Source organism: Pipistrellus hanaki (assembly GCF_964339955.1).
Source record: "Pipistrellus hanaki genome assembly, chromosome: 1".
In the NCBI taxonomy this organism is placed as follows: Eukaryota; Metazoa; Chordata; class Mammalia; order Chiroptera; family Vespertilionidae; genus Pipistrellus; species Pipistrellus hanaki.
Genome location: NC_140503.1, coordinates 149,730,941 through 149,748,118, shown reverse-complemented (window position 1 = coordinate 149,748,118; position 17,178 = coordinate 149,730,941). Strand labels below are relative to the sequence as shown.

Genomic DNA, 17,178 nt, shown 5'->3' with positions numbered 1-17,178 from the left:
GACAGCCCACCGCCAGGTCAAACTCCCTGATGAACTCCCAATTGAGGGGGAAATTTGCATATTATGCTTTTATTATATAGGATGGAATATTAGAAACCCTTAGTAAGAATCTACAATATACCAAAAAAAAAAAAAAAATGACAATTTCAGAATAGAAAATACAATGACAATTTTTTTTAAACTTCACCAGATGAGCTAAATGGCATAATGAAGGTGACAAAGAAAAGAATCATCAAACTTAAAGATCAAAAAAAATTATCAAACCAGAACAGGGAGAAATAGATCTTAAAAGAGCCTTAGAGACCTGAAGGAACGTACCAAAGGAGAAATCTATTTGTAATAAAGATCCAATAATATAGTTCTAAAGAGGAAAGGGGCATCTTTAAGATAAAGATTAAAGGAGCTAATAGTTTCAAATAAATAACTCTTTTAGCAAAATAAATCCACAGTGATATGTACATTCTAAGAATACTGACAACACAACAGATACTTTACAATCATGTTAAAAATAAGCTTTACAATCATGTTAAAAATAAGAGAATTTGTGCAACTTAAGTTTCAAAGAAAATCCAAATAGTCATGACAGAAACAGAAATGAGAAATAAAAGAGGCTAAATAGTTATCTTGGGAAGTTAACAAATGTGTCTTTTTCTTAATCTTTCTCAATCCACAAAATTAACTTTAAGAACCAGCTCAAAGTTTGCCACCTTCAAAAACATTGTTTACCTAAATTAATCATTTGAGTTGTGATTTACAAAACTTATATGCTATTCATCTGAAATTACAGGAAATAAAAATGTGACAAGACTTAATTGGGTTTTGATGCATTAAAATTAAAAATACCAATTAGAAATTCAAGTGAAGATATCAGATAGGCAGTTGGACATATATCTAAAGTCAAGGAAGAGGATGGGCTGTAGACATGAATGATCTACAGTGTCTTTGAACTATAGAACAGCTTTGATGATGTAATGTTGGGAGTGTTGCTTTACTCTCAATTGATTACAGTGCATGATAATGGGTAATACCCAAGGGTCATTAATACACCACCATACACCTACATATGATGGATTAAATAAGTATCCCCATTCAATATAGGGGCATTATCATGTTTTTAAATGTAACGAATATCAGAATCAATGGGTTATAAATTTTAAAATGTCTAGTGCATACATAAAAAACAAATTTTTCTATACAATCTCATGCTAAATTTGAGTTTAAGTGCGAATATTTTAAATTTAATAAGCAAATTTAAATGAGCAAGTTGAATGCACATTTTAACATTTACAATAAAATAATTTTTAGGTTGCTTCCTGATTTTGAGTGTTCTTTTAATCAAAAATAACAAAATTATAAATGCAAATCCTGAAAATGTTCAAGCTCAAATCAAATCTGTACATTCAGAACAGGTACCAAAAATAAAATCTCCAAAATTGATAATTATGAGATCTAGATCCACACCTACAAGATAATCATTTCTTTAAAATTATTTATCTGAAGTGAATATACTCAAATGCTTGCTAACAAGCAAAAAACCAAAAACAAAAACAAAAACAAAAAACACCGTCTATAGAGGTTTTTTTTTAAATCTTTACTATTCAGATTATTACAGTTGTTCCTCTTCCCCCCTACCCCCATAGCTCCCCTCCTCCTGGCTCCTACCCCACCCCATGCCCTTACCCCCACCACTGTCCTCATCCATAGGTATATGATTTTTGTAGAGTCTCTTTCAGAACCCCCCACATCCTTTCCCCCTTGAGGATTGTCAGTCCACTCCATTTCTATGGCCCTGATTCTATTATATTTACCAGTTTATTCTGTTCATCAGATTTTTTATTTGCTTGTATTTTTCATTCCCTTGTTGATAGATATGTATTTGTTGTTCATAATTTTTGTCTTTACTTTTTTCTTCTTCTTCCTCTTCTTAAAGAATACCCTTCAGCATTTCATATAATACTGTTTTGGTGGTGATAAACTCCTTTATATTTTTTTCTTATCTATGAAGCTCTTTATCTGACCTTCAATTCTACATGATAGTTTTGCTGCATAGAGTAATCTTGGTTAAGGTTCTTGCTATTCAGCACTTTGAATATTTCTTGCCACTCCCTTTTGCCCTGCATAGTTTCTGTTGAGAAATCAGCTGACATTCCTATGGGTGCTCCCTTGTAGGTAACTGTTTTTCTCTTGCTGCTTTTAAGATTCTCTCTTTGTCTTTGGTTCTTGGCATTTTAATTATGATGTGTCTTGGTGTGGTCCTCTTTGGATTCCTCTTGTTTGGGGTTCTCTGCGCTTCCTGGACCTGTAAGTCCATTTCTTTCACCAGGTAAGAGAAGTGTTCTGTCATTATTTCTTCAAATAAGTTCTCAGTATCTTCCTTTCTCCGTTCTTCTGGCACAAACGTAATTCAGATGTTAGTATGCCTGAGTTGTCCCAGAAGCTTCTGACACTATCTTACACTTCATATTTTTAGATTATTTTATCTTTTTGCTTTTCTGGTTGTATGTTTTTTGCTTCTTTGTATTTCAAATCTTTGACTTGATTCTTAGGTTCCTATAGTCTGCTGTTGGATCTCTGTATATTATTTTTAATTTCAGTCAGTGTATGCTTAATTTCTGATTGGTCCTTTTTTATATATTCAAGGGTCTCACTAAATTTATTGGCCTTTTCTATAAAATTCTTGAAAAACCTTATAACTGGTTTTGAACTCTATATCCAGTAGTTTGCTTTCCTCCATCTCTTTCATTTGTGACCCGTTTCTTTGTCTCCACATTTTGGCTGTTTCCCTGAGTTGATAGAGTGGCTTTATGTGATTGGTGTCCTATAGGGCCCAGTGGCTCAGCCTCCCCAGTAACCTGAGGTGGACACTCTTGGTGCGCCCCTTTTTGAGCTGTGTGCACAGTCTTGTTATAGTTAAGCCTTGATTGTTGTTGGTGTCACTGGGAGGAATTGACCTCCAAGCCAACTGGTTGTGAGGATCAGCTGTGTCTACTATGGGAAAACTTCTGTTCTAGAGACACCCTTATGGGGCAAGACTTGCTTCAGTGGGTCTTTGGTGCTCACTGAGTCTGCCCTCTGAGTGTGTCTCTTATGGGTCTGAGGAGTTGTAATCTGGATAGTCCTACTCTGACAGCTGGGTACACTGGCTCTTGGATTTCCGAGGAGGTGAAAATTTAGCCTCTGCCTGAGGCCACCCAGCAGGAGCTACAGAGAGATCTGCAGATTCCTCGTCTTTGATTGGGTTTTGGAGGTGCCCAGATGAGGCCCAGCTGTGAAGCCATGCAAGCTGCTGTGGGGTGTTGGGCCTTCTTTTGGATGTTCTGGGTCTTTCTGACTCAGCTGCAGTTTGTTAGGTAAATTTAGATTTCAAAGGACCAGGCTATTCATATGTAAAAGCCTCTGCACTCAGCTTGGATGGGGCAGAGTTTCGGGGTGGAGAAAACAGCAAAAGTTTCCTATCAGCCATGTCCTAAGAGGCCCCCGAGTCTCAGTATCCTGCGGTAATCGCTGCAAGCACCTCCGAGGAAAAAGCCGCCCTTGAGTTCTGCCAGCTACCAGACAGTACAATTTCTCCCTCTATAAGTCTGTGTCCCCAGAGTCTTGCCCGGAACTGGAGGTCAGAGCAGTCGCAAACTTGTGTCTCCCTGCAGATTGAAAAAACCAGTCACCTACTCAGTTGCCAGCCCTTTCCACACACACGTGTCTCAGTACCTCTGAACTTTACTTCCGCAGCTCCTCTGAGTCTCAGTGTGCTTTTCTCTTCCCTTCTAGTTGTAGAATTTCCACTTAGCCAGCCTTCTTGTGGCTCTGGATTATGTCCATTTTGTCTTTTAGTTGAAGTTTTGAAGTGGTTGTGTGCAGCAGCAAGTTCAGGTGTTTACCTATGCTTCCATCTTGGTGTCTCCTCTACAGAGTTTTTTAAGTAACCTTTAACTGAGAGCAAATTCATATATTTCTAGAAATTTCTTTTAAGACAAACACAACTAACCTTAAGTCTCTGGAGCCAAATAAAAACCACAGTGCTGCTGGCTCACCATCACTATTAAAAAATTAGAACACTTAACTAACCCTAAAGAAAGCGTAGATGGAATAGGTCACCAGGAATAAAGTTCTAGGTCAGGAAAGGATTTTGGAAATAGGACAAATTAGAAAAATCTGAACAAAAGTTCAACACTGGCAAACAATTAATGACATTCATATTGTTTGCTATTTTTACATAAAAGCATGACTTATCTCACCTGAAAAATTCAAAACATGAAAAATAAATATACATTTTTAATAAATAAATTTAAGATTTAAAAGGTATATTCATATTTGAATAAAAATACATTGAACAATCTATAGTGATACAGAAGGTAAAAATAACCTCAAACAGTCTTAGATTTCAGAAATTCTAGGCACAAAAAGAACGCAACTAGGTGAGGTGCAAGGCACAACATAGAAGATAAAAATCACTCCTCAATTTTTATGTAGACAACGTCATGTTTCTTTAGACCCTATACAATTTAAGATTTCATGTATTTTTAGCTCATTAAATATTTCATAACTACCACCATCTTTCCTTGTAAAATGTTCTAAAGACACTGCTCATAGGATAAAGAAGTAGCCTCTGATTTATATTCTTCCTTAAATGTAAAGGTATATACTGAAAACCTACTATGTTCCTATCCTGATGCCAAACCATGAAGAGCAACAATGAAGACAGAATCCTTACCTTTAAGAAATAAATAATCAGCCCAGCCAGCATGGCTCAGAGTTTAGACCCCAGGTACCAAAGGTTCACAGGTACCATTCCCAGTAAAGGGCACATACCTTGGTTGCAGGTTCCCCAATAGGGTGCATGGGAGAGACACCTAATCAATGTGTCTCTTTCACATCAATGTTTCTCTCTTTCTTCCCCTTCTCCCTTCCTTCCACTCTCTCTAGAAGTTCATGGAAAAAATATCCTTGAGTGAGGATTAAAAAATAAAAGATTAAGAAAATGAAATAAATAATCAGTAAAAACCAACCTAATAGCAATGCTGTTAATTAAATATGTGAGAAAGTGGTCTAAAGTGAAATTAAGATTTTTAAAAAGGCATTTTTGAATAATAATATTCATAAAAGGCTTTTTCAAGATTGGGGGAAAAATTATTAAGCTCTATTTTATGCCCATCTTTTTTTAATAATATGTTTTTATTGATTTCAGAGAGAGAAAAGGAGAAGGAGAGAGATAGAAACATCAATAATGAGAGAGAACCATCTATCAGCTGCCTCCTACATGTACACACTGGGGATCAAGCCCACAACACAATCATGTGCCCTGACCAGGAATCAAACCATGACCACCTGGCTCATATGTCAATATTTAATCACTGAACCATGTTGGCCTGGCCCTATCTTTTTTTATCATAAGTAACTTTCCTGCTGGAAAAAAAAAATCATATTTTGATTCATAAAAATAGATTTCAAAACACTTGAAAATGATTGTCAGTTATAATCAAGCTGTTTCAAATAAAGTAAAATCTGCAGTTGCTCATGAGTTCTACCTCATGATACTAAAGAGCTAGCACCTAAAATACTATGCCCGTTAAGGATATTTTAATACATTAAGGAGAATTCTGTAGATATCTCAAAGTGATGATGGGTCATTCCTTCACATACACACATAAAAAGTGATCACATGCTGATTCATTAAAAAACTTACATTTTTAATTAATTGAAATAATTGAGTTTAATCTATTTTTGTAATGGAAGTAAGCCTGAAATCAATAATAATTAGAAAAAAGCCAATTGCATGGAAATTAAACACTACTCTTCTAAGCATAATGAATGTCTAAATTTCTGAAAGCCCTGTTACTCCTTTTATTTACTTTAAATAAATTTTTATTGACTTCAGAGAGGAAGGGAGAGATAGAAACATCAATGATGAGAGAGAATCACTGATAGTCTGCCTCCTGCACACCCAACATTGGGGATCAAGCCTGCAATCCAGACATGTGCTCTGACCAGGAATGAAACCATGACGTGGTTCATAAGTCAAAGCTCAACCACTGAGCCACGCTGGCCAGACTATGTGTGCACTATTTTAATCTTCCCTCTTCTCCTTTTTACTTTTTAAAAGTTTTATAATACATTAATAATGTATAATTTAATATTTAGGTAAAAATTTTAAACTAAATCAATAATTTATATCACTATTTAAATAGCAAAATATTTAAATGGACTATGACTAAAATTTCCCAGAGATGTAGATGACCTTTGTTGGAAACTTGTGTCTCCTCATTTTTCAGAACAAAAAAACTTTTGTTATATAAGGGACAGGTGAGGTGTACAGTAATAGGCAGAATTATGGATTTGTCTAGAATATTATGTTGAAGTTCAACTATAAACTTAAATATGCAAATGAATGCAAAGTAATCAAAGGAGTGACATGCACCAGATTTTAAGCTATTATCCCAATTCCAATCCTGGGAATCTGCAATCTGTATTTGTGCTTTGACAAATGGCTCTCTGTTGGGCTCAGAAATTGAGAGGTGCTCAAGGGTTTGTGCAAGGCATGTGACAGGGGGTGGGGGAAACTGGGGGAATACAAAAAAAAAAAAGGAGATATATAGATATATGTACTACTATATGTAATACTTTAAACAACAGCAACAACAGCAACGACAATAATAATAAAAGTAAAATAGATTTCTTCCTTAGATTGCTTCTTCATGGAAGAATCAGCAGTTCCTTACCATAGTGGCAATTTTTTCTACATGCTTCTGCTATAGTTTTTTTATAGAGGGTACTCTGTACCTCCTCGAACTTTTCAACATGAGACCTCTTCCCATTATCTCACTTTATCTCTTCTCATTATCTCTTTATATTTATTCTCACATATCTGGTCTTCTCTCTTTCTACTCTTTTTCTTTTTCCCTATTTTTCTACCAATGTCATTTTAACTTATATGAACTTGTTAGAGTTGCCATATTTGTTCCCTGTGCACTTGCAATAACACTAATATAAATGTTATTTAATAACTAATTTTAAATTTATGTGATGGAAAAGTGTCTCTCCCCCATATATGTAATAAACAAAGGAACTATTGTTCAACCTTTAAAAAATGCCAACAAAAGGACCATTTGTTTATACTTTTATAAAATAATGATGACAATACTCAAAAATTTAACATTCTGAATGTTCATAATATGTGTTAACCATATCAGGGAGATCATATTTCTGCAAATTAATCTAGCATGGCAACCTGCATCAGTGGAGGTAATCTTGAAAAGATATATGAATTCTTAAACATTTAAATATACTGAAACAAAGTTTTACTCTTCATGAATATATACATCTAAGTAAGATAATTGGACATTTGAAGTCAATTTTTAAATGTCATGTTTCATTAGTCAGAAATTTATTACAAAGAGGTTTCAATGATATTAATGCCATCATTATACCACATGCAGGGTTGCATATGCAGTCATATTGGCATCAAACACTTAAGTAATGCATTAAGGTTTTGATTAATCATCTTCATATCACTTTCAACATTATTTTCTCTCTTTTAATCCCCCCATAAGATACAAAACAATGACTGGTTGATATAAAATGTAAGAATCAGATAGAATAATCTCAAAATAAAGATAAGCATTTAAAGAAATACATATAAGATCCTCAGAGTTACAGAATAAGATAAATTGTTTTTAAAAATTTACAAACATAGCTGTGAACCAAATTAACAAGTATTCTTTTTCACCTGAAGATATTTTTTTAATAAATCTTTATTATTCAGATTATTACAGATGTTCCTCTTTTTTTCTCTCCCATAGCTCCCCTCCACCTGATTCCTCACCCCACCCCATGTCCTTACCCCCCACTACTGTCTTCATCCATAGGTGTAAGACTTTTGTCCAATCTCTTCCCACATCCCTCAGAACCCCTGAGAATTGTCAGTCCACTCCCTTTCTATGTCCCTGATTCCATTATATTCATCAGTCCATTCTGTTCTTCAGATTTTTTATTCACTTGATTTTTAGATTCACTTGTTGGTAGGTATGTATTTGATGTCTTTTGTTGTTCATAATTTTTATCTTTACTTTTTTTCTTCTTCTTCTTCAACACTATTCTTTAGCATTTAATATAATTCTGGTTTGGTAGTGATGAACTATCGTACTTTAGCTTTTTCTTGTCTGTGAAGCTCTTTGTCTTACCTTCAATTCTGAATGATAGCTTTGCTTGGTGGAGCAATCTTGGTTGTAGGTTCTTGGTGTTCATCACTTTGAATATTTCTTGCCACTCCCTTCTGGCCTGCATAGTTTCTGTTGAGAAATCAGCTGACATTCGTATGGGTGCTCCCTTGTAGGTAACTAACCGTTTTTCTCTTGCTGCTTGTAAGATTCTCTTTGTATTTTGCCCTTGGCATTTTAATTATGATGTGTGTTACTGTGGTCCTCTTTGGATTCCTCTTGTCTGGGGTTCTGTATATTTCCTGAACTTGTAAGTCTATTTCTTTCACCAGGTGGGGAAAGTTTTCTGTCATTATTTCTTCTAATAGGTTTTCAATATTTTGCTCTCTCTCTTCTTCTGTCACCCCAAAATTTCGGATGTTGGTCCACTTAAAGTTGTCCCAGAAGCTCCTTACATTATCTTCATATTTTTGGATCCTTTTTTCTTTTTGTTTTTCTCATTTGGTGTTTTTTTTTTGTTTCCTCATATTTAAGATCTTTGGTTTGATTCTTGGGGTATGTTAAACTACAGTTGAGTTTCTGTAAATTCTTTATTTTAGACATTGTATTCTTCATTTCTGACTGGTCCTTTTCCTTTTTTTGGGGGGGGGCGGGGGGCATTCTCATTAAGGTCCTTGAAGGTCTCATCAAGTTTCTCAGCAGTATTTAGAAGATTCTTGAGTAACCTTATCAATATGGTTCTGAACTCCATGTCGTCCTGCAGTTTGTTTTCCTCCATTGCCCCCTTTTGCGACATGCCTCTGTGTCTCTGCATTTTGACTGCTTCCCTATGTTGATGGAGCGGCTTTGTGTGGTAAGTAACCCACAGGGGCCAGTAGTTTAGCCTCCCCAATCACCCGAGGTGGACGGTCTTGGTACACTCTTTTGTGGTCTGAGTACAAAGTCTTGGAGTGGTTAAGCCTTGATTGATGTTGGTACCCTAGGAGGAATTGTCCTCCAGGCCAATTGGCTGTGGGGACCCACTGTTTTATAATGGAAGAACTGCTATGCTAGAGACACTCTCATGGTGCAGGGCTTGTTTCAGTTGGGCTTTGGTGTTCACTGAGTCTGACTCTTGAATGTGTCACTTATGGATGTGAGAGGTTGAAATCTGGTGTCTCACACTGACCAGTAGGTACAATGGCCTCTGGATCTCCAATGGGGTGCAGGTCAGCTACTGTCTTAGTTAGCCCTGCAGGAGCTACAGCAAGAACTATAGTCCTCTCCTCCCTGCTTGGGATTTGTAGATTATGGAGCTGTCTGAACAGCAAGTTAGCAGTGATAGTGAAGGCCATTCCTATGCAAAAGCCACTGCTTGGAGTTTGGGTGTGTTTGTAGATTGTGCGGGGAAGAGTCTCAGGGCATCACTAGGCAAGGGAGTGGCAAACAGAGATGGCTGGCAGTGAGCCATCTCTGCCTCTCCACCGCATCCCACCGCATCTTGCGCCCTAGCACAGCAAACAATTATTCCTGCGCACATCTCTGCAAGCAAGCCACCCTCACTTTCAGACCTGATGGCAGACAGTCCAGCTTCTGCCGGTAGGAATTTGGGTCTCGTGTGTCTCCCCTTTGGGTTGAAGACAGCAACGCCTGCCACCAGCCGGGATCCGCCGCCAGTTGGAATCTGCCGCCAGCCTGTATAGCACGCCCCCGTACTTCAGTTTTTCAGTGTTTGTGCACTGAATGCTCTCCTCTCTTTCTGTCTAGTTGTACAATTTCCACTCAGACAGCCCGCCCATGGCTCTGGGTAATAAATGTTTTGTCTTTTAGTTGTAGTTCTGAAATTTTTGTGCATGGCAGCAGTTTAGGTGTGTTTACCTACGCCTCCATCTTGGGTTCTCCCTTACCCGAAGATATTGTTCCATTGATTTTTAGAGAGAGTGGAAGAGAGGGGGAGAGACACACAGAGAGAAACATCGATCGATGTGAAAGAGACACATTGATTGGTTGCCTTCCGCACATGCAACCGGGGATGGAGCAAAGTATGTGCTCATGACCAGAATCAAACTTGGGACCCTTCACTCCCTGGGCCAATGCTCTATCCACTGAGCCAAACTGGTTAGGGAAAATCAACTATTATTCTTATATCATAATTCACTATATAATAATTTCAATAATCATATGACTTATAATGATGACTCACTTATATCACATGTATTTTTTAACCCTAAATTATTGGTATTATTTAGATATAAGAAATTTTATTTTGGCATTCATGTGTTACCTGATAAGCAGCAGGCCCAGGAGTAGTAAAAGCTTTTTTCTGATCCCAGAAGAATGTTCGAGGAGCAGAAGATCCAAATGCACTTTTGCTCTGTTTCTTTAAGCATGTTTTGCTAGAGTTGTCAATGACAGTATCATTTAGGATATTATAAGACCCAGGACCTAAGATTGTGAAAAATATAATATATAAGAATAAACATGCTTTTAATTTTTAGAGAGAATTCTCTTATATTGCTAGCAGAATGCAAAATGATATGCCACTTTGAAAAAAAAATCTGTCAGATTCTTAGGAAGTTAAATATATACATTCCATATGACCCAGAAATTCTATTCCTAGGTTCATTCTCAATAAAAATAAAAGCTACCCAAATGTCCATCAGCTGGTGAATAAATAATAAACAAAACATGCTATACCCAAACAATGGAAAACTATTCAGCAATAAAAAGGGAAGATAAATGCATCAACACAAATGAGCCTCAAAAAAATCATACTAAGTGAAAGAAGACAGATGTAAATCCTGAATTTTAGATGATTCAATTTATATAAAATTTCAAAAAAATGCAAAATCATAATGACCAAAACGGTTGCCTAGGGGCCAGAAGCGGGAATGGAGATTAACTGCAAAGGGGTATTGAGAGAACTTGAATTATGGAGATGTTTCAAACCTTGATTGCAGTAATAGTTACTTGACTATATACATTTACCAAAACTCATCAAATTGTACACTTAAAATGAGTTATTTTATTATGTAAATTGTAACTCCTCAAAGAAGAAAGGAAGAAAGAAAGACGTTCTTAATGGCAAAAAGTACTGAAAAGTAGGCTTGTTGCAGTTTAGGTTCTTACAAAAGTTGATGTAGCAACATTAAAATCAATTTGGAAAAATAAATTACCTATCATCTAATCTTCCTATCACAGCAGCTATTTTAATGCCTTGCCTTTTAGCTTCTAGAGCATATTTATAACCAGGAATTTTTTATACAGTGGTAATCTGAGAGAATAAAATTTCTCTTTTTTAATTCAAATAATACAAACAATTTTCTTGTCACTGAAAAAGTTTTTATCAAAACTTTCAAATATTTGAAACAAATACAGTTGATCCAATGCAGGAGTTAAGGACACTGAAACCCACGCAGATGAAAATCTGTGTTTAAGTCAGTCTTCCACATATGTGTATTCTCAACCACAGATAAAAAAATACTTATTTGTAGCCCACCTGGTGTGGGTCAGTGGTTGAGCGTCAATCTAGAACCAGGAGGTCACGGTTCATTTCCTGGTCAGGGTACATGCTGAGGTTGCAGACTTGATCCCCAGTGTGGAGCGTGAAGGAAGCAGCCAATCAATGGTTCTCTCTCATCATTGATGTTTCTATCTTTCCCTCTCACTTCCTCTCTGAAATCAATAAAAATGTATTTTTTAAAAATACGTACTTGTATGTGTTTTATAATTCATTATTTTTAAATCAGTTCCAGTGAGAAGCAATATGCATAAAATATGATACACTTGAAAGAACAGTTGACTTCATTATACTCATGTTACCTGGATTCTACAAAATTGGCTCTGTAACTAAATAGGTATGAAATCACTTAATCTCTTTTGTTTTTCTGGGCTTCAAGTTCTTATCTCAAGATAATAGGAATTGACTTCAGCTTTATTCGAAATGTGGTCTGTGGACTGCTGCCTGTCCAAGAGTAATCTACAATAAAAGGAGCTTACAACTAATTGTAAATTGAATATTTTACTAAGCATTTTGTAAATATTCTTTTTCCATGGGAAAATTGTTGACATACATTCTGGTACATCTCCTTTCTCACTGTAGGCAGAAAACAGTTGACAAAGGGACACTTTGAGTAGCACATGGCTAGATAGTACTTTAGATTCCTTCTGGATTAAATGTGATCAAATCATTTTATATGGTCAAATCCACTATCCTTCTGTTAATATATATAATGTTTTTCTCAAGGAAACTGACCATAAACTCTTCCCAATCTTTTAAATATTTCAATTCTAAAGTCTAGTCCCCAAAAGTCTACCAAAATTTGTTGTGCCAACTCTCAGAAAATCTAAATGCTAATATGTTTCATTCCTGCTATCATCCAAATTTCTCCACTGGTAATGTTCAGAAAAAAAGGCAAATATGTGCAGGAAGCAGGCTAAGAAAGCTCCAGCTGCAAACATTACCTATTTCTTATAGAAAGAAAGGATGATTCAAAGGATGAAACCAAGAAGTAGAACAAAAGACTATGGAAAATAATTTTGAGAACCCACTGGGATCTATCTAATCAAGGAAATGGCAACTTACCCCTGGTTGGATTTCTAACTGCTATAAGCCTATGACTGCTGTGTGCCTCCAATTTTCCCTCCTTTTTGAATAGGAGTGTCAATTATGATTATCCTATTTCCCTCCCACCACTTGTGTTGAATGAGAGGAGCTCCTAACTTGCACCTTTAGTTCACAGCTCTTCTGATAGAGAGGAGTCCAAGAACCTGATCTGAATACCATGCCCAAGAATCCTCATTTGTACCATATCTGACTCAAATAACAAGATCCTGGATTTCAAGATTATACCATAATTCATGAGACTTTGGTGGCCTTGAGAATTCATGTGGGAAAAATATAAATACTTTGTGGCCAGAAGGTAGTCTGAAATGGGTTAAAGATGGCCAAAAATTCTTTGCTAACTCTTGTCATTAAGAGATGAAGCTTCATATCCTTCTGTTCAGTATGTACTGCCCTAAGTGACTTAGTTGACTTACAGAATGTGACAGAAGTGGTGTCCTGGGGCTTCTGAAGGTATGTTTGTTATAGGAGGCCTTGCCGAATCCTGCAAGGTCAGTGGTGCCCTGAGCTACCATGTTAAAGGACCAACTACTTGGGGCAGCAGTGCTGGAGCTATGCACCCACTCTGAGTGAGTACCGTATGAGTTCTCTCCAGCTATCTCACAGGACATAGATATAATAAAACAGTCTTTTTATATTAAGCCACTAAGTTTGTTATGCAGCAACAGATGACTATATGTTCACCACTATATGTTATTTTGGTGTTATAATCTTAGCTCTGTATACTAGAATACCCACAACAAATACTAGAATATGTGATTGGATATCCCCAAAATAGAATTTTAACAAAACTGAGTAATCTAAGTTATATTACTGACAGTGACCACATGGCTGATGTTATATATATCCACCAAGAGAAAACTAGGAAATTCACCATATAAAGGAAAATAATAGAAAATTACAAATAAAATGTGTGACATGTTGAAATGAAAAATTATGTTATTTTTATCTATCTGTGCTTGTGTATATTTAATGTTTTAAAAAGCATTGTAGATTTAAAATGATAACACCAGCCACAGAACAACAAAAAAGACTACTCTCTGGTGCATCCATCTTGTTAAGAATATTAAGTTACATAAAGCTAAACAGTTTTAATACATGGACTAATTGCTAACCTGGTATTTCCTCAGTGTTGGAGTTCTGTGGAAATCGAGTAGCACTTTGACCAAATGGGGTTTTTTTCGAGTATGATATTTTTTTCAAGGGCTTGAAAGTAGTTCGAATTTCATTATATGTGCCAGGAGCAGAGGTAGTTGATTTCATGGGTACAAATCTCTAGTGAAGAATGGGAAAATATGCCAATGAGAAACTACAGTACCTTTTGATACTTTGTGAGTTAAATGCTTCCTTCTCAATAATATAATATCTAGAGCTTAATTTGTTTCCTAATGGAGTGAAGAAAATGTAGATGAATTAAGATCTGGTACCTATTAAACATAAAACACATGGCTTTTAATAAAGTCATCTATATATTAATATGGCGATGCCTTATGTACTTTACTATGCCAGGTAGACTTTTTAAAGGAAATCAGCTCAATATGAGATTCTAGAAGATATGGTTTGACCCAGATTCATCTATTAGCATACCATTCCATTTGCTATTTTTTGTTTACCTACTATCTCTGTAATGTTATAGAACAGTAAGAAGATAGGAAAAATCCAGACAAGCAGAATAAGGAAACTAAGACAGATAGTAAAACAGCAGTTTGCAGCCACCTAGTAAATCCTTGCTTCCCTAAACCAGGGACACTTAAGAGTAAATGGCTTGCACTTCTCCTCCCTAATCAGAGGGTAAATAGCTTAAATCGCCATATTCAGAGAGACATACAGAAATCTAATTAGTGCCATTTGCCAACCACACCCAAGAACAGAGAAATTAAGAGACTAAACCTCATTTTGGTATATCAGCATAAAGCCGATAAATATTCTGTTGAGTCTCTCCTAAGACCTGCCCTAAATGCCCAGCCTTTAAAACCCCTGAAAACTAAGTCCCAGGGCACTTTTCCTCCAGAGAGTATACCTGTGCCATTCTCCTCTTCTTCCCCTAACCACTAAGAGATCCCATTAGACTTGCAATCAGAGGAGCAATGAGTGGCAGGGGCTCTTCCTGGGCTAACCCCCTGAGTCTCCAAGGACCCCTTTTCCATGACTTCCCAGTGAGCCAAAGAAGCCCAGCCTAGGCTCTCCTGCTGCTTCTTCTGTGCCCTTCCTTATTTCACTCTCCTAAGTATATTTTTGCTGCAGCCAATATATTCTTGCTTGTTTTTCTACACTTGGTCTCTTAATTGAAATCTTTCCTCCAAGAAGATAAGAACACAAGTCTCACTATCTGCCCAGTAACATCTCTGTTTCTATCTCCTTCTCTATGTTTTTTTGTCCATTTCTTCCCTCTTTGTCTCTCTCACACACAAATATATATATATATATCCATTTGGTGAAAAGTTATATGCCCATTTCACACTAGCCAAGACTGATGTAGTCAAATACTATGGTTACCTGGATATTCTTTCTTTTTTCCCCCCTTCAATGTGGTTTAGAGTATACATTGAAATACAATGGGTCTGGCCAGTGTGGCTCAGTAGCTGAGCATCAATCCATGAACCAGGTCAGGGTTGGATTCCTGGTCTGGGCACATGCCCAGATTGTAGGCTTGATCCCCGGTATGGGGCATGCAGGAGGCAACCGATCAACAGTTCTCTCACATCATTGATGTTTCTATTTCCCTCTCCCTTTCTCTCTGAAATTAATTTTTAAAAATACATGTTTTCTTTAATCAAAGGTATATACATGCATAATGTCCTATTCCCACACATTCATTTTATGTAGTTACCTTAAGTACCATCAAGTTGCCTAAGGTAGAAAGCTGGTATCTATCCTTGATTCTTCACCACAGCATCTAACCCATTAAAATACAAATTCAGAGACATAGAAGAATGGAACAGACTGCTGAATCTCAGAGGAAAGACAGAGGTGTATAGAGATCAATCAAAGAACTTGTATGCATAATCCATGGACATAGACAATAGGGTGGTGAAGGCCTGGGGTGAGGGGGCAGAGATGGGCTAGAAGGAGTTAATTGGGGGGGGGGAATAAGGGTTACATATGTAATGCCTTCAATAATAAAGATTTTTTTTAAATAAAATAAATTAAAATGTTAATCATATCTCTAAAATATACCTGCAATCTCTCTACTTATCTACTAGGAGGTGCCTCTTAAATACAATGAAATCAAAGCAGTCACCTACAGTCATCTGAAGGTTAATAATGTTCCCAAGTTAAATAAGATAATCAGCTGTACATAGTACAGTTGGTTAAATGCTGCAACTACATTGATCTACAAGCTTCTGCATTATAAAGATTTGCTAGTATTGTAATGTTCTTGCCTTAGAAATATCTTAATATCTTCAAGTCTCTTCAGTATATACCTTGCAGAATGTGAGCTGATTACTGTGAAATAGACTGCAGCATCATTAACAAAGGCAGCAGTGGCAGTTGTTGATATGACCTATGGCCTGGCTCCAGAGAGAGCCTTCAGAACCTTCTCTGAAAGAAATGCATGTCCTCACAGATTACACGTTAGCACTGCCTGCCTTCATTGGCAAAGTACATTTAAAAACTCAGACTAAAAACTCTTACAAGCCAAACTGAATGATCACATATGCAGATGTGCATAATAGAAAATGTTTAATAGATGGTTTCAATTCAAATATTCATCTTTGCATATTATTGCTAATGTTATCATGTTATTTCATTTCATTTTACCCACATCTTTTGGTAATATGATTTGCTCAGGCCTTGTGTGTTTCCAATTTGCTTAAATATCACTTCCTTTTTTATAATCTCCCTGAACATCACTGGATTTGTTGCTGACTTCACATTATGCCTATTATACTCAACTTATGAAAATGACTATAGACCATTACCTGAGATTGAGAAAGAAAAGCATGTGATGCATCATTTACTTTTGGTGTCACACTTTCAGTCTTCTCAAATTGACTTTTAATGTCATATCTTCCAGGCCCTGGTACTCCCTTAATCATTACAAAAAGAAAAAAAAAAATACATGTTCTCATTAAGAAAGCATTTATAGCACCTAAGGGAACAGTTAGCTAAACATCTGAACCAAAGCTACAGGGTTTTTAAGCGAATTTCTATAAGATATTACTGTAGCACTTCATTAAAAGGAAAGCCAGAACAAACTTCTTAAGAGAAAACACACATACACACACAGAAAAAAAAAGAAATTTTCCATATCAAAGCTTCCTAGGAACCTAAAAACACACTACTTGAAACTTTACTGCCCTCTACTGATACAGCTCAGAAAAAAAATATCAGCTCTTCACACAATTAAACATTACAATGAATAAAAGTGGCTCCCAAATTTCTTCCATTTAAATGTATACAATCTGCTCTGAAAAAAAT

The 17,178-nt window shown here is 36.3% G+C and overlaps 1 protein-coding gene across 1 annotated transcript in view; it reads right to left on the bottom strand.

The window, feature by feature from the left end:
- Window positions 1-1,490: 1,490 nt before the first annotated feature.
- Window positions 1,491-17,178, bottom strand: part of STPG2 (sperm tail PG-rich repeat containing 2) — a gene marked incomplete at both ends in the record, with an annotated part of 103,766 nt that continues 88,078 nt past the window's right edge. The window contains 4 exons of the mRNA XM_084865563.1: window positions 1,491-1,520; window positions 10,417-10,577; window positions 13,872-14,031; window positions 16,680-16,787. Of these exons, the coding sequence (XP_084721689.1) occupies window positions 1,491-1,520; window positions 10,417-10,577; window positions 13,872-14,031; window positions 16,680-16,787 (459 nt within the window). The remainder of the gene's footprint in view (window positions 1,521-10,416; window positions 10,578-13,871; window positions 14,032-16,679; window positions 16,788-17,178) is intronic.